Source organism: Tetranychus urticae, chromosome 2 (genome assembly GCF_039701765.1).
Source record: "Tetranychus urticae isolate SD_2017Ah chromosome 2, NJAU_TeUrti_SD_1.0, whole genome shotgun sequence".
Classification (NCBI taxonomy): Eukaryota; Metazoa; Arthropoda; class Arachnida; order Trombidiformes; family Tetranychidae; genus Tetranychus; species Tetranychus urticae.
Genome location: NC_142959.1, coordinates 26,271,012 through 26,297,439, shown reverse-complemented (window position 1 = coordinate 26,297,439; position 26,428 = coordinate 26,271,012). Strand labels below are relative to the sequence as shown.

The following is a 26,428-nucleotide window of genomic DNA, read 5'->3' as shown; positions in this document are numbered from 1 at the left end:
TACCATTTATTTCATCTGGATCAACCATTTACTAACCTTATTTAGAGCTGGTATTGATTCGTTTGATTAATCAATATGTAAATAAAAAGAAGCAAATCCGAACAAGTTGCAATATCAGTTTACTGTGGGAATAACAAAAAACGAAAATCATAATATAAGATGAGCGAATATACTTCCAGATGTAAAACAAAACTGGAAAGCGTTCGCTCCGAAACTCATTCCAGCTGGATGCAACAACATTACACGAATGTAAAATTATTGCTGAACAGATTGAGTTGATTATTCTTGTAAAATAATTTCCAATAAAACTATGGCAATGCAACTGTGTTTCAACAGTTGATCAATTTTTGCCAAACACTTGACGATTGTTTGAGACAATGTTTTCATTTTTAATCATTTTCCCATTACTTTTCACCCTTTCAGCTTCAGCTTTGACTGATTTGTTGAGTTCCAAGTCGCATGCTGGTTACAATACCTATGCTGTCCTGGTTGCTGGGTCAAATACACACTTCAATTATCGTCATCAAGCTCATGTTTGCCATACTTATCAAATCCTTATTAATCATGGAGTTCCTGCAAAAAACATCATTGTCATGATGTACGACGATATTGCCTATGATCAAATGAATCCTTTCCCTGGTCAAATATTCAATGCTCCCAATGGCACTGATGTCTATGCTGGTGTAGTGAAAGATTACACTGGCGAGGAAGTAACTGCTGAAAACTTCCTTGGTGTACTCAAAGGTGACAAGACTCTTGCTGCCATGGGTAAGAAAGTACTCACCACTGGACCCAATGACAATGTATTCATTTACTATGCTGGACACGGAGGTGTTGGCCTTCTTGGTTTCCCATCCAGTTGTCTTTCTTCACATGATTTGAACGAAGCTTTAGTTTACATGCATGACAATAAAATGTATGGTAAACTTACAATTCACTTGGAAGCTTGTGAATCTGGTTCAATGTTTGAAAACATTTTACAAGATAATCTAAAAATTCGTGCCATTACCTCTTCCAACTCTAAAGAGATAAGCTTTTCATGTTATTGTGATACCCACAACATTGGTACCTGCTTTGAAGATGAATATTCAGCTTCTTGGCTTGACTATAATAACTTGACCAGACAAGCATTGGAACAACAGTTTACAGATTATGGTGAAAACAGTCCAAGCTTAGATCCACAGCAATTTGGTCAAAAGTCTTTGATTAGTACGATTCTAAAAGCAGGTCGAAGTTTCCTTTTCCGTGGCGTTAAAAAGGTCGTCACTCATCTTTGTGTCCATAATTACTGTAAAGATGCCAAGAAAGTTATGTTATCTCGACGACCATTAGTTAAGCATGAAACATACGCAAAAGTAGCCAAAAAGTTCCATTCAAAATGCCTTAACTTGGGTGTTCACACTTTTGGAATGAAATTCATGCATGCTTTTGCCGATATTGTTGAATCAAACGACTTCAATGAGGTAACATTGAACCGTTTCATGGAAGATTTGGAGAAAGCTTGTAAGAATCACATTGTTGGCCATAACTTCAAAGCTATTATTTAAGTTATAATATGGATAGCATCATAAATAAAATGAACTAACAAGGAAAAACTATTGGAACAAATATTTAACAAAATCTGTTTTCTGCTATCAAATTGAATGATATTTTTGCGCTAATGTTTCAATCTAACAATTAATAAAGTTAAAGATACACACGACCAGTTGATAATCTAAATTTCTTTATTTATTATAAGCTAAATATTCATCTCATATATACACTAATATTAAGTCAATCATTAAATTTTTTACTTTTAAACGTTGACACAATCAAGTTTCGTTGATTAAAAATTAAATTGAGTTGATTTATGGTTCAATAGATATCGCTAGCTGTGAGTTGAAATCGATTTTCGCTTTTTGCTGTTCCCACAGTAATGATATTGCAAATACATGATATACATGATGTAGTAAATGGTTGATCCAGATGAAATAAACGGTAAATTGTGGACAGAGGAAGACAGATTCTTATTGAATTGGTTGAGATGAAAACTTGGTTAATACTGAGGTGCGTCTGTAGAGATGTTAAAATTAAAGTTAATTTCCACCCGATTTGATACCATTCTAACTAGAAGTTCATGAAGAGGAGCCTGAGCCAGGAGGCTTAGCATATTCAACAGAAGACATTGGACCGATGGTACTAGAGGCTGCGAGGGAAGCGGATGGTCGTCCCATTAGTGATCCAATGAGTGGCACACTATTGTAAATGTTGTTCATATTGGGCAGTAAACCAGAAGATGAGAAATCGTTGCCTCTCCATGGAATCAGAACAACATTACTAACATCTTGAATGACTCTATTGGGTAAATTGAGAGCAAACAATTTTGTATCATAATATAGCTGAGCACCTAAAATCCATCGCATTGGATTGTAACGGTCAAATATGTTGTCTGAATCGACGATTGTTGCACTTGAACAATAGTTGACAGTTAAAATTAAAGCAATCGAGAAAACAATCAACATAGAATTGGACATTATGATCTTTCGATCTACGCTTTATCTGTACTCAACTAAACACTATTGTAATGGACAAACAGAGTAAACTTGAAGTTGAACAGATCAATTGATATAAAATGGGTTCAAGATTAATGTAATCAAAAATTGAGTAAAGTCAATTGTTATGAATTGAATTGATACAATCAGCTTCATAGTGTTAATGAATATAATGCGAAAAGCATTGATCAACTAATTACACTTGAACCAGTATTATGATGCTAGATCAAGCTTTTCAATTGAAATGATTCCCGTTTGAACAATGCTAAGTTAATGAGAGTTAAAAATTGAAAGATGAATTTTACTCATTTAACTTGTCAGCTTAAGCTTGAATTTGAATTTCATTGAAAATTTAATTGAATCAATCAATTGTCTCTAAATTTTAGCCATATTTAATGTTCATTTCAATTGTTCAAATCAATTAAGAAGTGTGAGCAGAAAAAGTAGACTTGATGTTTAAATGTGTATCTGAGTTTAATTTTCATACAATTTAAATCAAAGGTTGCAATCAATTGATTACTTCCTAATGAAGAGACACACGTCGAGTCACAATGCATTGATAATCAAGCAACAATTAAAGTGCAACTTTAATATTAGCCAAATGAAAGGAAAAAAATTAAGGTTAATCAAGTTGAAAATGCAAGTGGCAGCAAAAAAGAAGCGAAAATTGTCCAAATATCAAATTTCTGTGAGAAGATTCTGAATTTCGTTTGATTATCATGACAATTAATTCTGGAATCTTGATGAGAGACAAAAATAGATTGGTTGCAATTGAGGAAAAGGAGAGTAAAAAAAATGAAAAGCACATTGGAAAAGGTTAGACTTGGAAATGGACTCTTCCTGATTTAATGTGAATTTTTGGCGCAAATGTGAAAATGAAAATGAAGAGCAAAAAAGCCTGAACTGATAGTAAGACTTGTATGAGAAATGAATGAAATGTGAGGAAAGAATCAGAAGGAAAAAAATGATCAGCTGAATATAATATAACAAATGTTATTGATGAAAAAAAACAGCAACAAGTTTACCGTAAATTTATCTGTTTCAAAGTGATTATTGAATGGGTTGATTTCAGAGTGTGCTAAGTGAGTGCTAAATGTGTGAGAGTGCCGAGTGTGTGAGTTTCATGAAAGTGAGAGGATAGAGTTGAGTAAAAGTATACAAAAAGTAAAGGTTCATTTGTTATAAAAATTGGTGTTGAAAAAGAGCCTAAGCCGGATACTTGATTGCGGTTCATTGAAAAAAACATGAAAACTCCTTTTAAAACTTGACTTCGCTCAGCCCACCCTCACTCACTCACACATCTTCCTCTTTCCCATCATCCTCATCATCCTTAGAATCATTGATCAACAATCACCCGAAATGAAAGTCACAACAAACTGTTCAATTCAAGGCAATCATTGACAATCGTCTGACCCAACAAGAGCAACTCTTCCCGTTACCATTTTACACTTGAAGTAGGGTAACACCGTAACTTGTAACATTGCAATTGAACCAAGTTAACCTTTAATTGTTCAGTTTAATCACAATGTCATTTCACCTCGCCATTGGGATATTTGTATCATTGACTTTGATAGTTAATTGTGATGTCCAGCCCGGCAATTCAATTGATGACAAGGTAAGTTTAATTTAATATCAATCCCTTTGTAAACAAGACAATTTGTCAATTGCAAGAAGACAATCGAAATCTCAATCTTGCTTCGGAAATGCATTCAGTTTTCCAATTCTTCTGACTGATTGTAATTAGCTACTTTGGGTTTATCATTATTATCATAAACTTCAGTTAATTCATTGCAATAACTGAATTTGAACCGAATAGGGAAACTGAAAAATGTCGTTTTCTTGCCAATCAATTCAATCTAATATCATCTTATAATCAATTGTTTCCTGATTTACTAAACACATTGTTTACCGAGTGCAGCAATTTAGCTTTAAAATGATAATCGTTAGTAAGTTGATGAAGCTAAAAAATGAGAAAATTTATTCAAAAATCTTTTTTTCGCCAATTTATTAATCATAATTAAATGACTTTTTGTCAACAATTTGATCAATAAAGGGTAAAGAATGGGATTTCATGAAAAAAGAGTTGATTCAATAGAAGATTGTTAATTGTTGATAGAAAATAATATTACAATTAAAAAATGTTTTCACGGTCTGTTGTATCTAAATTTGTAAACCTTTTTGTCTAATTGTTTACCTGATTGTTTACAATTGAACCTTTTGTTTTGGTTGTTGATCGATTCACAATAAACTCAGTCAGTTATTGATATTGAAACAACCACAAATGCTAATCGTAAGTTTAATCGAGAAAATTGAGTGAAAATTGTGAAAACAAATTTAAATTAATCTTAAAATAATCAAATAAATGATTTACTTGGCACATTAAATTCAATATTAACATCATTTTTTGTGTCCAATTGAGTTATTAACGGATTCAAATCAAATCAAATCAAATGTTGACTGAGAAAAAAAGACTTTTTTTCAAAATTTCATTTTATTAATAAATCATTGCTGCTAATGATGCGATTTAAATCATGCTAAACCCGTTTACAATTAACTTTAATTATACACATTTACACAACTTCGGGTTGAATCAAAATTGATGGCTATCAATATAATTGACAGTGAAAGTATGATGAGCTTCATTGATTTGTAATTGAAGCGAAACTCGAAACAGAAATGCCAATTTTTCATGAAAAATTTCGATCAATTTGAATACATTTTCCTAAACCTTGAAACTGATTGTTATTAAAACATTAATGGAAATGATATTAATAGTGATGATTCTGATAGTGTTAACCTGGTTTAATGGTGTTTTCAATATTTGATTGACCAACAATTGAAGAGGAAAGTTACAGTTATTTGGGTTTTAAAGGTTTACTAGATTGGATCATTGATTGGGTTAAACAATGAACCAGTTTAATTGAGGGTCACAACTAGACAATCAAGGCAACAATTTAATTGAACAAAGTGCTTGATTGGATTATTTGATTACAATCGAAATATTTTTACTCTACTTTTTGTCCTTTTTCATTATTTTTCATTTGCTCTTTATTAAAGGTGTGATTAGTAAACAATGATTAAAGATGTTAATTTTGATTCGCCAATTGTTTATGTAAATGTTAATTAAATGGTCATTTTTTGGGTTTTTGCTTTTATTGTTTTTCAAGTTAATTTAGGTGAAAGTTTAATGCAAAAATGATTTTAATCTCGTTTTGGGTTTGTTGGTTCAATAGTAAAAAGTTGTCTCAGTAAAAATAGTTAAATGAGTGTTGAAGTGTTTTTGCTGTAACCTGCAGTCGCAATGGTTGATTGAACTGGAAGCGAAAGTTTTAACTCTTTATCCGCATCTTCAGCATCCTTTTTTTGGTCCTGAAAACTCAGCTTAAACATTGGAGAGTATTGACTTTGCTGATTCACTTTTACTTTTGAAAACTTACAACAAAAAATTCTTCCTTCAAATTTCTCAGCAATTCAGATAATTACTCTTCATGATTATCAAGGTAAAATTGACTGCCGATTTTCTGACATTTACTAGGTTTCAGTCTAGTTTCATTGTTTCGCCAAGTTATCAACAGATATTTCAAAGTCAATTGGCTCAAAGATTTTTTCAAGGCTCAACAATTTAGCGGTTTGTTAACTGTCTGAGTTGTTTGCCATTATTATTATAATTGTCCGTAATTTTTTAATTTACTAATTTTGGGCAAATTTAATTTTTGGGTTCATTTCCAATAGCAGCTTGAATTTGTTTGAATATGGTAAGCATATCGCTACAGTACTTCAATTTTCATACATTTTTACTTATTCAAGGGTTGATGGATAGTGTCGAGTTATTTTGCTTTTTATTGTCAAGTTTTATTGTGACAAGAAATTGATTAAATCTAAAAATTTATGCTAATTCTCATTATGATTAGAGTTGATTTGAGCCAAAAAAGTAGCTCATTTTCAGAATCCACTTTCGATGATAGTCGATGAAATATCATAGTCTCAAGATCTACCGATAATATTTGACAAAATAAGTTGATCAACTATACAATTTGGTGCTATAATAATCGACTTTTTGCCTAAAAATTTTAATAATAATCAAAAAAATACAGTTCTGTAGGATAAAACCAATTCTGGTTTATACTTTTTCATCTTATTGAATCTCTCTTCCCAAATCTTGGCTCTTTTCAAGTTTACAAAACTGTATTCATCTTGAATAGTGATATCGATAAATTCAGTTTTAAAAATTGATTCAAAATGACATTGTTTTAATGCAAATAGCACTTGATTGGGAGTCCAGTTTGAAAACATAAATTGAAGGTTAACGTCAAAATAGTTGGTCATTTTGAATTGCAGATGATTAACAAGAAACCCTTGAAACAAACACGATTATCATCTTGAGTTGGTTGAAGTTGATAATAATTGAGTTTCTGGAAGTAAAATATGCTTCATTATTGACAATTGAAGGAAACAACAATTATCCTCTCAACTGTAAATTGGATTGTTGACCAGCAATTAAATTTGATTGAAAATAACCAAATTGTATTCAAATTTACACTCAATTCTTGACTGATCAACATTATCAAATACATTTTCCTGAACTTGAAATATTGTTGAATTATTTATCCAAATTGTGATCATTTTCATCTCAACCAATCTATTAATTGCAATCTTCAGAATCTGTTGAAGTATTAATCAATATTTGGCGTTAACAAGCAAACAAAATGATCACATTAAAAGGTAAACGTGATTTAATAATTTACAGTTGCATTCAATCAAACGTTATTAAGGTAATTAATTAAGGAAAACATTTGATTAAAATGATTAAAATTTAGACTTAACCTTACGATCGACAGTTGATACACAAATGAATATTGTTAACTATACCTTATTAGTGGCTCTCAATCAGTTAATTGTAACACATTTCCAGAGTATCTTTTGAATCTCACTTTAATCGGGTCAACTTAATGTTAATTTCAATTGTTTTGGAACAATTTTTGCTTTTTAATTCTGTTTCTATTATTTAGATTGCAAGGGTTGATTAAGAGTTAATGATTCTATTTGATTAACAATGAACGTTTCACCTTCTTGTATTAACAATGATTGACAATAGATTAAACATTGACAAAATGGTTCAACATTTAATTGATTAATCCGGAAAGAATCAAGTTAAATGAATTTTTTCTTCCAGTGACATTTGATTTAGCTTTTGACAATTGATTGACCATTTTACAGATTCTGATTTCTGATCAACTATTTAGATTGAAATTGGACGTTCGAGTCTCGATAGAAGTGATTTATTTTTAGTTAAATTGTTTGTTGTTAATAAATTAATAAATTAAAAGCTAATAATGAAATTATTATTCCATCATTTTTATGTAAATTTAAAATTTTGAGGGAATTTATTGTTTTCATTTTAGGCGCCTTTTCAAAGTAACCAACAGTTATTTAGGTTGAACCAATGAAATTTGAAAATTGATAATAGTGATGAGTAGAGGTGTCACTCAAAGTGTTTTAAATTGTTTTTTGCCGTTAAAAATGATTACAATTTTCAAATTTTGTGGTTCCTTAACCGTTAAGCTGTCCTAATTCATCTGGGTTACAATTGGAATCTGCTTTAATTGTTTATGTCAATCTTTTTTTTAATGTTAATCAATCCAATTTTTGGTTGCTTCATTTTTCCGTTAAAATAAATGTGTCGTCGCAAGTATGGCAACCAAATAACCAAGCAAACTGTAAATTATTTTTTTACGATTATTGTTTACTCAGATAATCTGTCTTCAATCGTTTCAACATTGTTCATCAGTGATTAATATTTTCTCAAGATTTGTAATTTACTTGAAAATTACTTGTGATGTGCTCATTCATCCATAAACATCTTAATCTTAATCTACATATTCCCATCAAAATGGGATACAAGTAACCAATTTGTGTGATACCATTTCAAAATTGAGGTGAATTGTTGCTTATTATTATTATTTTTTTGATTGTTATCAATAATCTTTTTAACATTGATCTTTTTTTTCTCCACATGTTTAGTTAGGAAGGATTAATCAACCTCTAATCGGGTGAACTGTTAATTGTATTACCAACCTTTTTTGGCCAAGTTAATCTAACATATGATGATTTAAAAGATAATCTTTTAATCATTTATGAATTTTAATTGTACTGTTATGTAACCCAGGACTTATTAGATATGAAGATCATTTTGGTCGATATCAGTTGAACCCATTTGCTTTGAATTGATTCTCATGCTTATAATCAAATGGTTTCAAGACGATTAATTTCAATGAATATCATTTAATGGGTTACCTCAAGCTTAAACAAAAAGATGCCATACAAAGATTACTCAACATTTAATTATATTAGCTGATCAATTCTCATCATTGAGCCTTATTAGATCATGGGATCCAAATTTCATTAAATGCCAAGATTGAGATGATACCGTTTGATGATTCGAGGAGGAAATGCCATCGAAATTGGATCGGCGTTTGCCAACATGAATGACCATAAAAAAATCAAAACTATTACCTTGCCAAGGGATTATAATATATTTTGCAAACAAATGCAGGAACTTGTGATTATCGCAGGTTATTAGAGTTAACAATTTATATTTAACCTGTATTGTGTTGGTTTTTTGCTGCAAAAAACATGCTAATTATTACTAAAGTGCACAATTATTGATGTCGATGCAAAATTGTACCAATTGATTCATTACATTTCACTAAAAAAAGAGTTGAACGGTAAAATGTGACAATCAATTGTTTAAACCTCAAGATTATTTATGGAATAGTTAAATGTTGAAATTATCATTTTTGGTAAATCAATCAAGTCAAATGTTCTCATCTAATTACTGTGTACATTCAATGAATTGTTGACTGTTTTAATAAGCTGTATAATCGAGAATCAGCTTGAAACAAAGTGATTGTAAAAGTGTAAATAGGATTATAGCTTACAGCATTTTGATAGTTTGATCACGGTAATACTTTAATGGTTGGTTAACCGCTAAAGAGCTGTTGAACCTTAACACCTAAGTTTAATCAAGCCATGCTAAATGCACTAGAAAAAAATCAATTTTTCTCTAACTTTGATTCTTATTGTTATTCTATGCTGAGTTATTTATCTTGACAAGTATTTATTTGCTAATTAAACGAGATTAGACAATAATTACTACAAATATTTGTATAATGAATACTTCAAATTCAAGATTCATTAAATTTGTTGACAAATTGTGTTTCCAATGTTAAGAAATTTTCAAATTTTTTCATTAATTATTGTTTGTTATCTTTTCAGCTGGTGCACGATTTCAAAGACATTAGTGACGATAAAATAAAAAAACCTTATCAGTTTGGATATGAGATTGAAGATGGACAAGGAAATTTACAACATCGTCATGAGGAGAGCGATGGAGATGGTGCTAAAGTTGGTTCGTATGGCTATGTTGACGCCAATGGTATCTATCGAAAGGTTGAATATATTGCCGATAAAAATGGTTTTCGTGTTAAAATGAGCTCAAACGAGCCTGGAATTCAAGGATATAATTCACCGACTGTTTCACTGGTTACCAAACCTTATACACCTGATGTAACAACACCAGTTCCTATCTCATCATTGGCTCGAAATATTATGAATGATGACCACCTGAAATCGGTAAAACATCCAATAACCAAACATTATGACGAACCAGTCAAACAACACAAGAAACAGGCAACTCATGACTATGACGGTTATCGAAAAAATAACGACAAATCATACGATTCTGATGACAGACCACTACCACCATTGGCCCCACCTAGACCACCAACACCGTCTGTATCGTCTTCTGCAGCATTTAGACAAAAGCTACGATCAAGATCAGATTCAGCTCGAGATGCAGAATCTCAGTATTTATCTGCCGCAGCGGATTGGTCTCCAAGACATCAAGACCCTCCAAACGAAAATAAGATTAAACCAAGTAATCAATGGATTGTTGATAAACCTCATAGCTATTCATCAACTAAAAAATTGTCACCAGAGGAAAGAACTCGCAGCTTGAAAAAAGAGCGTCAATATTCAGCTTATGATTTGAGTAAAAGAAGACAGTCAACTGAACAAAGAGAAATAAAACCGATTGAGAAAAGTGAACAAAGATTTTACCATGAACCGCTTGATAAGAAAATTACCAAACAATCTAAAAATCCAGCAATCATCAGAAAAGAACCTGAAATGAAATGGACTAACCATGAAAGCTCTGATGTTAAAAATGTTGGCAAATCGTCTATAAGACATCATACTGATGACCGATGGACTAACGATGCAAAGCAGCACTATGATAGTCATAATCACATGGTGAATAAACCCAAACAAAAACCAAAAGACCTCGGCCGATCCAAATCATCAAGAGATCGTAATCCTACTCAACTGATAGCTCCACCAACTGTTCCTCGTGTTGATTATGACCTTCCCGAATTTCCTTTACCTGTTGGCCGTTTCCAACAATCGTCTGATTCAATAGAGTCAACTGAACATAAACCAGTTCATGATGTGAGCAACTACTCAAATGAGCAAGAAATGAGTAAAAATAAAATTAATCGGGAAAATAGTTATTCAAATGAAAGGGATAGTTATCAACGTTCAGCTGAGATCGGATACCAGAATAATCCGAGTAAACCAATTCACCAGATGAATACGGTAAAATCCTCTACTCCACAATATTCCCCTCGAGCTTCATCAATACCGAACAATCGACGAGAACCGACAAGGAAAAGACCTGCCGCATATCCAGATAAACCGTTGACTGAATCTTATGAGACTTCGAGAAATGAATTGTCATCAGAGCAGCCACATTTCATTACTAATCTGATTCCCGAAGTATTCTATGAAAATTCAGGATCAATGGAGTCATATTCTAACGAGGCGAACAGTCGGGATGTTGAAATGAATAACAGTGAACAACAAAAGAAATATCAAGATAACTATCGACAACGAGATTGGTATAATGTTGAAGGTGATCAGGCCAATTCAAAGGAACCTGTATTGGTGCAACACATGCGATCGGGTGAAAGTCGAGAAGATAGACCTAGAGATATGCCGCGAACTGGTCCAATGGATAATTTAAATAATTACAAGCAAATAATTGGATTATCACCAAGAGAAGATAACGTTAATTATGATGGGAGATCACGTGAAACGTTGACCTCTTCTTCATCATCAGCAGAGGCTTATGCTGCTTTCAAAACTGGATTGAGAGGATTGTTTCCACTAATAAATCGTAATGAAGCTGAACCTTACAGAGTTAATTATCCAATCGGAAACTCTGAATCTCAAATCAATTTATTCACAATGAATCCAAAAAGAAGCACATATACACCAAGCAAACCTTTAAATCAGCCACAATCATCGACAGTTGCGACAGTAAATATATCTCCGTTATACCGAGATTAGTGTAATAATCATGTAACCAACGTTTAATTGTTGCTTTGTAGATAATTAATGGTGAATATTTTTTTTCTTGTGCTGAACTCATGTTTAAATAAGCGATCGTTATTTATTTTGGTTACATACCTTTGCTTAAAAAGTAATTATTTAGCTCATTTTTTTGACAAAAGCACATTTTTGTTATTTTTAAACTAAAATTGCCAATTTAATATTTCATGTAAAATTAAACAAGTGTTTTTGTATTAAATTTAAATTTTTTTCACTAAAATCATTAAATAATACCGATAAGATGCATAGAAGGTTGAAAGATCGCTGAAAAACGGTAAGTAAATGAATAATAGTTACCGAATTAACAAATGAACTGAATAAAATTTATAATTGTGAACAAGATATTTATTTAATAGTCATATTTAAGAGTATTATCTTCATCAATGATACAAGATTTTTTAACACAAAATTTCATGCTTTTTAACGAAAATTGCCAATTTAATATTTCATGTAAAGTTAGTGTTTTTGTATAACATTTGAATTATTTTCACTAAAATGAATGAATCTTACCGATAAGATGCATAAGAAGGTTGAAAGATCGCTGAAACATGGCTAACGATTAGTAAATGAATAAAAGTTACCGAATTAACGAATGAATTGGATTAAATGTATAATTGTGAACAAGATATTTATTTAATAGTCATATTTAAGAGTATTATCTTCATCAATGATACAAGATTTTCATGATTGTTTAAAAGTATGAAACTTATTTACAACAGGTCAATAACAATGAAACCTTGTCAATTTATAAAATAACAACATTGATTAAATAAACTATATTTGGGTTGAGTCTTCATCCTCTTCAGGGCTTGAATGATAACCATCAGATAAGTGACTACTTTCTGGTACTTCTGGCATATATGCGCTAGAATCATATTCAGATACATCAGGGAAATATGGACCCATCGTTGTCGTTGTTGGTTTTTCTGTTTTTGGAGGGACATATTGCTTGGTGTATTTTACAGCAGTCGTTTTAGTTGAATATGGTCTAGTCACAGGAGGAATATATTTAAAAGTAGTCGATGGAATTGAATATGGAGTAGAAACAGGAGCGATATATTCAACAGTTGATGGAACATAAACTGGAGGATTACGATTTCCATATCCATAAACTATTTCGTTTGGGTTTTCTTTTTTACTTTTTATCTTTTCAACTTCTTGCTTTAACCTATGTTCAAGAAGTTCATAGAGATGTAGATCAGCTGCAGTCTCTTCAATAATACGAACAGCTGAATCCGGGTTAAGTTTTTTCACTAAGGAAGCAATATTATATTGTATATGTGAGTTCGGTCTATTAAATTGAAGTGAAGCATGTTCATCGGGAATATGTGATTTAGCTGATTCCAATTGTTGTATGTTGATAATTAAGATCGACAGGAGAAACACAGTTTTTAATGAAATACACATTTTAGTATTACACTCCACTATTCTCTTAAGGCAACGTTTTTTACTCTTTCTTTCTCGACTATCTCTTACTTTCTCTCTTACTTTTTTAGAAGAAAGGTTTCCTTAAGAGGGTAGTGGTGTGTATTTTAATATTATAACTTAAAACACAAACTGTTAGAAAAGGCTTAAGAACTTGATTGATGCTAATTTACAAAAGTCTATGTCTTTTATAATAAATAGGAAACATCTTAACAGACAAAAGTAAAACTTAGCTCCATACCAATCTTACTTTTCAATGGATACAACAGCTGAAACGTATTCGAAAAAAATCAATCCTTTTAGTATCAATGATTGTGATTGGTTGTTTTTCGGATTTTTGAAACTGTAGTTATGTAAGAGCCAATAGAATAAAAATTTCAATAATAAATTAGACACATAAATGTTGTATTTTCATTGGCGCTGACTTTTAAATTATTAACGGACATATTTTTTTCTCATTTCAGCTGATTGCAATCGCTGGCAAATGAAAGTATAAAATGTTTGTAGTGTTGGTTTTCATTCAAATAAAATTGAATAGGTATATGAGGTTTGATGATTCAGATACATACAAACAAATAATTGGATTATCACCAAGAGAAGATAATGTCAATTATGATGAAAGATCGCGTGAAACTTTGACCTCTTCTTCATCATCAGCAGAGGCTTATGCTGCTTTCAAAACTGGATTGAGAGGATTGTTTCCACTAATAAATCGTAATGAAGCTGAACCTTACAGAGTAAATTATCCAATCGGAAATTCTGAATCTCAAATCAATTTATTCACAATGAATCCAAAAAGAAGCACATATACACCAAGCAAACCTTTAAATCAGCCACAATCATCGACAGTTGCGACAGTAAATATATCTCCGTTATACCGAGATTAGTGTTTTAATCATGTAACCAACGTTTATTTGTTGCTTTGTAGATAATTAATGATAACTCTTTTTTTTCTTGTGCTGAACTCATGTTTAAATAAGCGATTGTTATTAATTTTGGTTACTTTACCTCAAGTCCATTTTTGTTATTATTTAACACAAAATTTTTTAAACTAAAATTGCCAATTTAATATTTCATGTGCAATTGTTCTTGCGATAAATTTAAATTTTTTTGCCCTAAAATGAATGAATCTTACCGATACACGGTCACTGGATGAATAAGAGTTACCGAATTAAAGAACGGATTGAGCAAAATTTATAATTGTGAACAAGATATTTATTTATAAGTCATATTAAAAGTATATTCTTGATAAATGGAACAATATTTTTACGACCGTTTAAAAGTATGAAACTTATTTACAACAGGTCAATAACAATGAAACCTTGTCAATTTATAAAATAACAACATTGATTAAATAAACAAAAATTTGATTTAGTCATCATCCTTTTCCTCCTCTTCAGGGTTTGCATAGGGAATACCTTCTGCCGCTTCTGGAATATTTGCACTAGAATCATATTCAGATACATCAGGGAAATATGGACCCATCGTTGTCGTTGTTGGTTTTTCTGTTTTTGGAGGGACATATGCTGTGGTGTATTTAACAGCAGTCGTTGTCGTTGCATATGGTGTAGTCACAGGAGGAATATATTTAACAGTAGTCGTTGTAGTTGAATATGGAGTAGTAACAGGAACGATATATTTAGCAGTTGTTGTTGGAACATAAGCTGAAGTTGTAGGTTTATAAGATTCTGTCACTGTGATTGGTTTTTCTTTTCCAGTCTTTTCGTCCTTTTCCTTTTTCTTTTCGTCAATTGGCTCATAGAATCCAACTTTATCATCACCAACGACACAAATAACTGATGAAGGTGTTTCCAATTTTTTCAAGAAACTTGCAATACTATTCACTCCATCAGCAACTTTAATAGCGCCGTTATTTTTCATACCAAATCCAGCTGTCTCTGCAAGTTCACCTCCAAATCTAGTCATAGTACCAATAAGTTTAAATGTAGTACCGCCAATGTTCAGCATTTTTCCTAAGGCAATATGAGAAGCTCCAGCAAGAATACCAATAGGTTTAAGAGCGATTTGTTCAATTCCAGACGAGAAAAGTGGTGCTTGTGTCGTTTGGGGACAACAATTACTTCCGATTGACATAATTCTTTCCAAGTAAGGTTGCACATTAATAACGGATGCTTGAACAGATGTACCAAATGTAATAGGAATTGAAATAATTTGACTAATAGCACCAGTAAGAAATCCAAATCCAAGTTTACTGAATAATTTAATTGGACCAGAAATAGCTTTACCCAAGAAATCACCACTAGCTGCGAACGCCATTGGTATCAAATCAGCTCCAGAGTTTATTGCTTCAGCAACATAGATAACAGGACCAGTGGCAGTGGAAGTATAATGAACAATTCTAGAACTTCCTTCCTTAAATATCTTCTCAAGTTCGGTAGTTTGCTTAGCTGCATCTACATAACACTGAGGAGGTCCACACGGACTCACATGGTATTCTTTAGGTGGTACTGTCGATACAGGATAATTGGGTGTAGTGTGTTCAACTTTGACTGGCTCTTTTTTTACCGGAGGAGGTAAGGCAGTTGGAGGTGGAGGGCAAGCACAAGGTGAATATGAAAACAGGTTCATCAGAAAAGATGGCTGACAACACGGTGAAACAGGTTCATTGCGAATATGTAATTTAGCTGATTCCAATTGTTGTACGTTGATAACTAAGATCGACAGGAGAAACACTGTTTTCAATGAAATAGCCATATTTGTTGATATCTTCGTATTTGTCGTCGATCAGGAGTCCAATACAATCTGTAAATATAAAAATAAACAATTATTATTAAAATCACACAAGCAAAGCTAGTAAAGAAAGCTCTTGAAAGGTCTTACCTTATAAACCTATTCAATTTGATTTTGGTACTATAGATCAAACAAACTGATATTAAATTGCTTATGAAGTTGACTGTAGCTAATTTGCAAAACTGCATGTCTTTTATACGAATTAGCAACAACTCTCAACAAAAACAAAAAACTCATCCAAACCAATCTTACATTTCATTGGATAAAACAGCTGAAATGTATTCAAAAAAAATCAATCTTTTTAGTATCAAACAAAAATGATTGTGATTCGTTGTTTTTCAAATGGTTGCAACTTAAGTTATTGAAGCCAATAGAACTAAATTTTCCATAAAAAATTTAAAAAATAAATGTTCAATTTTCACTGGCTGTGACTTTTAAATCATCAAAAAAGCAGCTTTTTTCATTTTTCAGCTGATTTCATCCTGTGGAAAATGAAAGTATAAAAATGTTTGTATCATTAGTTTTGATTCAAATCAAATTGAATAGGTTTATAAGGTAAGACCTTTCAAGAGCTTTCTTTACTAGCTTTGCTTGTGTGATTTTAATAATAATTGTTTATTTTTATATTTACAGATTGTATTGGACTCCTGATCGACGACAAATACGAAGATATCAACAAATATGGCTATTTCATTGAAAACAGTGTTTCTCCTGTCGATCTTAGTTATCAACGTACAACAATTGGAATCAGCTAAATTACATATTCGCAATGAACCTGTTTCACCGTGTTGTCAGCCATCTTTTCTGATGAACCTGTTTTCATATTCACCTTGTGCTTGCCCTCCACCTCCAACTGCCTTACCTCCTCCGGTAAAAAAAGAGCCAGTCAAAGTTGAACACACTACACCCAATTATCCTGTATCGACAGTACCACCTAAAGAATACCATGTGAGTCCGTGTGGACCTCCTCAGTGTTATGTAGATGCAGCTAAGCAAACTACCGAACTTGAGAAGATATTTAAGGAAGGAAGTTCTAGAATTGTTCATTATACTTCCACTGCCACTGGTCCTGTTATCTATGTTGCTGAAGCAATAAACTCTGGAGCTGATTTGATACCAATGGCGTTCGCAGCTAGTGGTGATTTCTTGGGTAAAGCTATTTCTGGTCCAATTAAATTATTCAGTAAACTTGGATTTGGATTTCTTACTGGTGCTATCAGTCAAATTATTTCAATTCCTATTACATTTGGTACATCTGTTCAAGCATCCGTTATTAATGTGCAACCTTACTTGGAAAGAATTATGTCAATCGGAAGTAATTGTTGTCCCCAAACGACACAAGCACCACTTTTCTCGTCTGGAATTGAACAAATCGCTCTTAAACCTATTGGTATTCTTGCTGGAGCTTCTCATATTGCCTTAGGAAAAATGCTGAACATTGGCGGTACTACATTTAAACTTATTGGTACTATGACTAGATTTGGAGGTGAACTTGCAGAGACAGCTGGATTTGGTATGAAAAATAACGGCGCTATTAAAGTTGCTGATGGAGTGAATAGTATTGCAAGTTTCTTGAAAAAATTGGAAACACCTTCATCAGTTATTTGTGTCGTTGGTGATGATAAAGTTGGATTCTATGAGCCAATTGACGAAAAGAAAAAGGAAAAGGACGAAAAGACTGGAAAAGAAAAACCAATCACAGTGACAGAATCTTATAAACCTACAACTTCAGCTTATGTTCCAACAACAACTGCTAAATATATCGTTCCTGTTACTACTCCATATTCAACTACAACGACTACTGTTAAATATATTCCTCCTGTGACTACACCATATGCAACGACAACGACTGCTGTTAAATACACCACAGCATATGTCCCTCCAAAGATTGAGAAACCAACAACGACAACGATGGTTCCATTTTTCCCTGATGCCTATGATTCTAGTGTAAATATTCCAGACGTACCAGAAGGTAGTCCCTTATCTGATGGTTATCATCCAAACCCTGAAGAGGAGGAAAAGGATGATGACTAAATCAAATTTTTGTTTAATTAATCAATGTTGTTATTTTATAAATTGACAAGGTTTCATTGTTATTGACCTGTTGTAAATAAGTTTCATACTTTTAAACGATCGTAAAAATATTGTTCCATTTATCAAGAATATACTTTTAATATGACTTATAAATAAATATCTTGTTCACAATTATAAATTTTATTCAATTCATTCTGATAATTCGGTAACATTTATTCATTTACTAATCGTTAGCCATGTTTCAGCGATCTTTCAACCTTCTTATGCATCTTATCGGTAAGATTCATTCATTTTAGTGAAAATAATTCAAATGTTATACAAAAACACTAACTTTACATGAAGTATTAAATTGGCAATTTTCGTTAAAAAGCATGAAATTTTGTGTTAAAAAATAACAAAAATGGGCTTGAGGTGAAGTAACCAAAATAAATAACAATCGCTTATTTAAACATTAGTTCAGCACAAGAAAAAAAAGATTCAGCATTAATTATCTACAAAGCAACAATTTAACGTTGGTTACATGATTATTACACTAGTCTCGGTATAACGGAGATATATTTACTGTCGCAGCTGTAGATGATTGTGGCTGATTTAAAGGTTTGCTTGGTGTATATGTGCTTCTTTTTGGATTCATTGTGAATAAATTGAATTGAGATTCAGAATTTCCGATTGGATAATTTACTCTGTAAGGTTCAGCTTCATTACGATTTATTAGTGGAAACAATCCTCTCAATCCAGTTTTGAAAGCAGCATAAGCCTCTGCTGATGATGAAGAAGAGGTCAAGGTTCACTTGATCTCCCATCATAATTAACGTTATCTTCTCTTGGTGATAGTCTAATTATTTGCTTGTAAGAATCTGAATTATCAAACCTCATACACCTATTCAAACATTTTATACTTTCATTTGCCAGTGGATGCAATCAGCTGAAATGAGAAAAAAATATGTCCGTTAATAATTTTAAAGTCAGCGCCAATGAAAATACAGCATTTATCTTTTTAATTTTTTTATTGAAATTTGCATTCTATTGGCTCCATCATAACCACAGTTATAAAAATTTGAAAAACAACCAATCACAATAATTTTTGTTTGATGCTAAATGATTGATGTTTTTGAACCCATTTCAGCCGTTTTATCCAATGAAATGTAAGATTGTTATGGAGCTGAGATTTGCTTTTGTTAAAATGTTTGCTAGTTTCTATAAAAGACATAGATTTTTGTTAAAAGTGTTAATTTGTTAATCAGCAACAATCCAGTTTTTAATCCATTTCATATCAGTTTGTGTTTTAAGTTATAATACTAAAATGTGTATTTCATTAAAAACTGTGTTTCTCCTGTCGATCTTAATTATCAACATACAACGATTGGAATCGGCTAAATTACAAATTCGCAATGAACCTGTTTCAGGCAAATTTATATCGAGCTTATGTTCGCATTGGTGCGGGCAAGTTGATAATATTGCTTTCTTAGCTAAGCAACTTGACCCTGTAGCCGTTATTCGTATTGCTCATCAGTCAACATCTGATCTCTACAATATTTTTGAACAAAAATTAACCGAAGAGGTTGAAAAGAAAATACGACGTGGATATGTTCCAACAAATGTTAAATATATCGCTCCTGTTGATTACGATAAAGTTAGTGTCTATGGACATGTTGAGGAAAAGAAAAAGGACGAAAAGACTGGAAAAGAAAAACCAATCCCAGTAACAGAAGCTTATAAACCTACAACTCCAGTTTATGTTCCAACAATAACTGCTAAATATATCGCTCCTGTGACTAGACCATATTCAACTAAAACGACTGCTGTTAAATACACCAAGCAATATGTCCCTCCAAAAACAGAAAAACCAACAACAACAACGATGATGCCATATATGCCTGATGTATCTGCCTATGATTCTAGCGCATATATTCCAGAAGTACCAGAAGGTATGTCCATATCAAACCCTGAAGAGGAGGAAGATGATGAATACTAAATCAAATTATAGTTTATTTAATCAATGTTGTTATTTTATAAATTGACAAGGTTTCATTGTTATTGACCTATTGTAAATAAGTTTCTTACTTTTAAACAATCATGAAAATCTTGTATCATTGATCAAGGTAATACTCTAAAATATGACTCATAAATAAATATCTTGTTCACAATTACAAATTTTATTCAATGCATTTATTAATTCGGTAACTCTTATTCATTTACTAATCGTTAGCCATGTTTCAGCGATCTTTCAACCTTCTTATGCATCTTATCGGTAAGATTCATTCATTTTAGTGAAAATAATTCAAATGTTATTCAAAAACACTTGATTACATTACATTATACATGATTATCACACTAATCTCGGTATAACGGAGATATATTTACTGTCGCAGCTGTAGATGATTGTGGCTGATTTAAAGGTTTGCTTGGTGTATATGTGCTTCTTTTTGGATTCATTGTGAATAAATTTATTCGAGATACAGAATTTCCGATTGGATAATTTACTCTGTAAGGTTCAGCTTGTAAGAATCTGAATTATCAAACCTCATACACCTATTGAAACATTTTATACTTTCATTTGCCAGCGATTGCAATCAGCTGAAATAAGAAAAAAATATGTCCGTTAATAATTTTAAAGTCAGCGCCAATGAAAATACAACATTTATCTTTTTAATTTTTTTATTGAAATTTGCATTCTATTGGCTCCAACATAACAACAGTTATAAAAATTTGAAAAACAACCAATCACAATAATTTTTGGTTGATGCTAAATGATTGATGTTTATGAACCCATTTCAGCTGTTTTATCCAATGAAATGTAAGATTGTTATGGAGCTGAGATTTGCTCTTGTTAAAATGTTTGCTAGTTTCTATAAAAGACATAGATTTTTGTTAATATTGTTAATTTGTTAATTAGCAACTATCCAGTTTTTAGTCCATTAATATCAGTTTATGTTTTAAGTTTATTACTAAAATGTGTATTTCAGCAAAAACTGTGTTTCTCCTGTCGTTCTTAATTTTCAACATATTAATAATCACAAAACAATTTGAATCAGCTAAATTACAGTTTCCCAATGAACCTGCTTCAAGCAAATTTAAACTTATTGGTATTATGACTAAATTTGGAGGTGAACTTGCAGAGACAGCTGGATTTGGTAAATCAAATAACGGCGCTGTTAAAGTTGCTAATGTAGTGAATAGTATTGCAATTTTCTTTAAAAAATTGGAAACACCATCATCAGTTATTTGGCTTGTTTCTGAAGATAAAGTTGATTTCTATGAACATGTTGACGAAAAGAAAAAGGAAAAGGACGAAAAGACTGGAAAAGAAAAACCAATCACAGTAACAGAATCTTATAAACCTACAACTCCAGTTTATGTTCCAACAATAACTGCTAAATATATTGCTCCTGTTTATCCTCCATATTCAATTCCATCGACTACTGTTAAATATACTCCTCATGTGACTAGACCATATTCAACTAAAAAGACTGCTGTTAAATACACCACAGCACCACCATATGTGCCTCCAAAAACAGAAAAACCAACAACGACAACGATGATGCCATATTTCCCTGATGTATCTGAATATGATTCTATTAATAGTGTAAATATTCCAGAAGTACCAGAAGGTATGTTCATGTGAAACCCTGACGAGGATGAAGATGATGAATACTAAATCAAATTATAGTTTATTTAATCAATGCTGTTATTTTATAAATTGACAAGGTTTCATATTTATTGACCTATTGTAAATAAGTTTTATACTTTTAAACAATCGTGAAAATCTTGTATCATTAATCAAGAATTTACCTAATTATGACTTATAAATTTTTCATTTGCGAGTAAAAAATATCTCATGTCTAAATTATTGCTCTTGTTAAACATAGTTTTTTTAACGCTGCTTGTAGGATAAATATAAAATTTCGTTCGCCCGGCTCATGAAAGACGTTTACTAATGACATGGGACTAAATGCTTGTTATATCGAAAATTTTCAAGTGTTTAGATTTGTGTATTGGAAATATGAATTAGCATATCTGCTCACATAAAATCGATTACGTCTGATTCACTAAAAATTCAAATCATATGTAATATCTTTATTTCTTAATTATCATATTATTGTCTGGCTGTTTGTGAAATTGAATTGAGTTATCCAATCCAGTCATTGGTGAGAAAGAAGTTTATTGATAGTTATGAAAATATAATGAGCGTTTGGTCAATTTATCGAAAAATTAATCCTCTAATTACGGTTCTTGTTAAAAATTACAGTTGTCTCTCCATAGAGTTCCAATTTTCATAAAAATTATGTTTATTCATAAATTAATTATTCCATTGAACTTTGCCTTCAGAGTTTAATTGAACCCGACCAGTTGCTAGATACTCTAGAGCTAACGGGAATATTTTATGCTCTGATTGTTTAACTCTTTCTTGTAAAATATCTGGAGTATCGCCTGGAAGAACTGGAACTGCCTCTTGAAGCACAATCGCTCCTGTATCGACATCTGGCTCAACAAAATGAACTGTACATCCATGAACTCTAACACCAGCTTCCAAAGCTCTAGCATGAGTGTCCATGCCCTTAAAAGAGGGTAACAGAGAAGGATGAACGTTTAGCATTTTACCCTTCCAAAGGTGGACAAACTCTTCGGATAGTATCCTCATGAAACCAGCAAGGCAGACAATTTCAATGGAAGCTTTTTTCAAAGCTTCATTAACGACCATATCATAATCAACTCGATTTTTAAAACCTTTACTTGGAATGACCAAAGTTTTGATTCCAGCATTTTCAGCCCTGGTAAGTCCAGCAACATTGGGTTTGCTAGAAACAACTAATACAATATTTATAGATTTTGACTGCTTTGAATGATCTATCAGAGCTTGTAAATTAGTCCCAGACCCAGAAATCAATACAGCAACTCTTTTGGCAGTTTCTGAACCAACACCGTTTGAAGGTGAATCCATCAAGCTTTCAAAGTTGTTTACAATTACCGGCAAATCTGAACGTTTAACAATTTTACCAACAATCTTCGCACCAGGTTCACCATTTATCTTGAGTAAATTAAGAGTTGAGTTTACATTATCTTGCTTGACAACAAGAATCATTCCTAAACCACAATTAAAAGTTAGTAACATTTCGCTATCAAGAAGAGATCCAGCTTCTTTGAGCCATTTAAATACGGGCGGCATTACCCATTGATTAGCGTCCAATTCAGCAGCTAAATGGGAGGGTAAAACTCGAGGAATGTTTTCAGTTAAGCCTCCTCCTGTTATATGAGAAGCAGCGACAATATAACCCAATTTAACTGCAGGAAGAACATTTCTCACATAAATTCGAGTAGGAGCTAAAAGTATCTGACCCAATGTCTGAGATCGGTCAAAAGGAGCTTTATCATTAAACGACAATCCTTTCTTTTCAATAATTTTTCGAACCAAACTGAATCCATTGGAGTGAACACCAGAAGATGGTAGACCAATTAAGACATCACCTTCACTGATTTCCTTCAATCTTGGTAAAACAGCTTTTCTATCAACGGCACCAACAGAGAAACCTGCTAGATCAAAGTCTTTACCATGATACATTCCAGGCATTTCAGCTGTTTCTCCACCTAAATGAGAAGAATTATGAACATTAGCAAAATAATCAAGTAATCTATTTTAGCGGTAATACTAACCAATTAATGCGCAATTGGCAAGTTTGCATCCTTGAACAATACCAGAAATAACTTGGGAAGCAGAGTCAACATCAAGTTTACCACAAGCAAAGTAATCAAGGAAAAACAAAGGCTCAGCTCCTTGGACTAAAATATCATTAACACACATTGCGACCAAATCAATTCCAACGGTGTTCAAGATATTACATTCAATTGCTATACGCAGTTTAGTTCCAACTCCATCAGTACCTGCGACCAATAATGGTCCATCTGGATAGGCATCAAATAAACCACCAAAGCCACCAATTGAACCAACAACTCCAGGCCGATGCGTTGCACCGACCATTGATTTAATTCGATCCACCAATTGATTACCAGCATCAATATCGACTCCACTTGATCGATAGCTCAAATGATGATCATCCTTATTTAATCTGAAAAAACAAGAGTAAATAATGAATATGGATAAAAAGACTAATACTAAACAAATAATTTTTATTATTCAAACCAATTATAAATACGACGGAATATTTTCCTGTATTACAAACAAATTAGTGAACTAGCTCTGAATATATTGAATATTTCAATGATATATTAATTTTTACAGACTAGTATTATCAGATTTTAAACTTAGATTGAAATAAATCGAAATATTAACACAGCTGATAACTTAATTTGCATTCTAATTATATTATGGATTGATAAATTCAGACATTTTAAGCAAACAATGTTATCAGTTATGTCAGCAATGTTGACTTGTTTGATTTAAGGCAAATAAATATACAATAAATTCAATAAAATTTTTGTGAAACGTACTTTTTCAATGCTCGTACACCGATATCATGACGATAAAAGGAGCCTTCAATTTTGATTGATGAAGCAGCTTGTTGAGATTTATTGATTGCTTTCTGTGGATCATTATCAGACGCAACAACCGTTAAAACTCGGCCACCAGAAGAGGTTAATCTATCATCGATCCATTTAGTTCCTCCATGGAAGATGATACAATCAGATAATTTATCAAGGCCTTTAATTTGTTTGCCAGTAATGGGTTTATCAGGATAACCAGAGGAAGCAATAACCGTACCACAGGAATAAAAGTTATCTCTCCAATCAATGGTAATGGTAGACAATTTACCAGAAATACAAGCCAAACAGATATCAAATAGATCACTGTTGAGCAAAGGAAGAACTGATTGAGTCTCTGGATCACCAAAACGAGCATTAAACTCCAATACTTTGGGACCATCTGAAGTTAACATGAAACCAGTGAATAAAACACCAATAAATTTTCGTCCATCAGCTTTCAGTCCATTGATTGTTTTTTGTATGATTGAACTAATTTCCCGCATCTCTTGAGATGAACACGGATAAGGACAAAAGGCACCCATTCCTCCAGTATTAGGTCCTGCGTCATTATCAAACGCTCTCTTATGGTCCTGGGCCGGAGGCATGACACTTATATTGACTCCATCTGAAAAGGCCATAACTGAAACTTCATCTCCTTCTAAGAAATCTTCAACAACAATAGAGTTTCCAGCATCACCAAATATTTTATCATCCAATATTTGCTCAATATAACGACAAGTTTCTTCTGCACTTGTACCAATAAGGACACCTTTACCAGCAGCAAGACCTGAAGCTTTGACAACCCATGGTTTGAGGTTAGGTGGACAGTTGGTTACCCATTTTTTTCCTTCAGAAGAGGAAACAAAAACTTTATGTCGAGCAGTTGGTATCTCATGTCTAACCATGAACTCTTTAGCATATGATTTATCACATTCAATTTGGGCAGCTGATTGTGAAGGACCGAAACAAGGAATTCCATGGTTTGACAAAATATCAGATAGACCACGATTTAAAGGATCTTCAGGTCCAATCACTACAAGAGATGGTTTCTCTTTTAAGCACCATTCTTCAACCTTTGATAAATCCTTTAGATCTAAAGCTGTTAACAGTTGAGAAGAAATAAAATAAATTAAACAATCAAGTAAATTAATAAGATCATTTTGGTACTTACAGAGATTTGAAATTTTTCTATCCTCTTTCAGGGTTCCTGCGTTTCCTGGACACACAAAAATTTTATGGACTTTTGAAGATTTGGCCAGCTTCCAGGCCAAAACATGTTCTCGCGAACCATTTCCAATTACCAAAACTGTCTCTGACATTTTTATGGAAAGGCTAAATATTAAGGTTAAAAAGTACAATAAATGACAATTAAGAGCTAAATCTGGACTGATTTTGGTTGAAATGAAATTGATTCAAGCAGATTATGATTTTGAAGTGGACATATTAAAATAATCCAATAGAAGATAAGATTATTTCCTTGGTGAGTGATGAAGATAATTGATTAAATGAAAAAAACAAAGATTTCGATTGCGATACAATCAATCTATTATGATAAAATCAATTGCTTTAATGATATTTCCCTAGTTTTTGCTAGATAATACTTTGATTACAAAGTATGGCCCAAGTGTCTGGCTTTGATTAAACAATATCTTAATTTGTTTTCTGAGGAGGATTTCTCACCATAAACTATCATTATGATTAACGGATGGAGATGAAAAATCAAGGATCATTTAATTTCTTTCATTTAATGTTTCAAATGT

At 32.2% G+C, this 26,428-nt stretch overlaps 4 protein-coding genes and 1 long non-coding RNA gene across 5 annotated transcripts; 3 read left to right on the top strand and 2 right to left on the bottom strand.

Moving 5' to 3' along the window:
- Positions 1 to 272: 272 nt before the first annotated feature.
- Positions 273 to 1,702, top strand: LOC107360905 (legumain-like). The gene has a single exon (XM_015927631.3). It carries the CDS (start codon positions 378 to 380, stop codon positions 1,545 to 1,547), a length of 1,170 nt encoding a protein of 389 aa, XP_015783117.1. The 5' UTR covers positions 273 to 377; the 3' UTR covers positions 1,548 to 1,702.
- A 6,292-nt stretch (positions 1,703 to 7,994) lies between these two features.
- On the top strand, positions 7,995 to 12,177 carry LOC107360819 (uncharacterized). Its single transcript, XM_089268050.1, has 3 exons — positions 7,995 to 8,467; positions 8,553 to 9,103; positions 9,807 to 12,177. The coding sequence occupies exon 3, from the start codon at positions 10,020 to 10,022 to the stop codon at positions 11,934 to 11,936; it is 1,917 nt and encodes a 638-aa protein (XP_089124176.1). The 5' UTR covers positions 7,995 to 8,467; positions 8,553 to 9,103; positions 9,807 to 10,019; the 3' UTR covers positions 11,937 to 12,177.
- A 2,419-nt stretch (positions 12,178 to 14,596) lies between these two features.
- LOC107360587 (uncharacterized) lies at positions 14,597 to 16,312 on the bottom strand. The gene is made up of 2 exons (XR_003081920.2): positions 16,245 to 16,312; positions 14,597 to 16,166 (listed from the first exon to the last, which is right to left on the bottom strand). It is a non-coding gene; the product is annotated as an uncharacterized LOC107360587 (long non-coding RNA).
- Positions 16,313 to 16,625: 313 nt separating this feature from the next.
- LOC107360586 (uncharacterized) lies at positions 16,626 to 18,366 on the top strand. The gene is made up of 2 exons (XM_015927275.2): positions 16,626 to 16,709; positions 16,788 to 18,366. Exon 2 carries the CDS (start codon positions 16,836 to 16,838, stop codon positions 18,186 to 18,188), a length of 1,353 nt encoding a protein of 450 aa, XP_015782761.2. The 5' UTR covers positions 16,626 to 16,709; positions 16,788 to 16,835; the 3' UTR covers positions 18,189 to 18,366.
- Positions 18,367 to 22,330: 3,964 nt separating this feature from the next.
- Gart (trifunctional purine biosynthetic protein adenosine-3 Gart) lies at positions 22,331 to 26,052 on the bottom strand. The gene is made up of 4 exons (XM_025160511.2): positions 25,840 to 26,052; positions 24,636 to 25,767; positions 23,841 to 24,253; positions 22,331 to 23,774 (listed from the first exon to the last, which is right to left on the bottom strand). The coding sequence occupies exons 1-4, from the start codon at positions 25,985 to 25,987 to the stop codon at positions 22,489 to 22,491; spliced, it is 2,979 nt and encodes a 992-aa protein (XP_025016279.2). The 5' UTR covers positions 25,988 to 26,052; the 3' UTR covers positions 22,331 to 22,488.
- Positions 26,053 to 26,428: the final 376 nt, after the last annotated feature.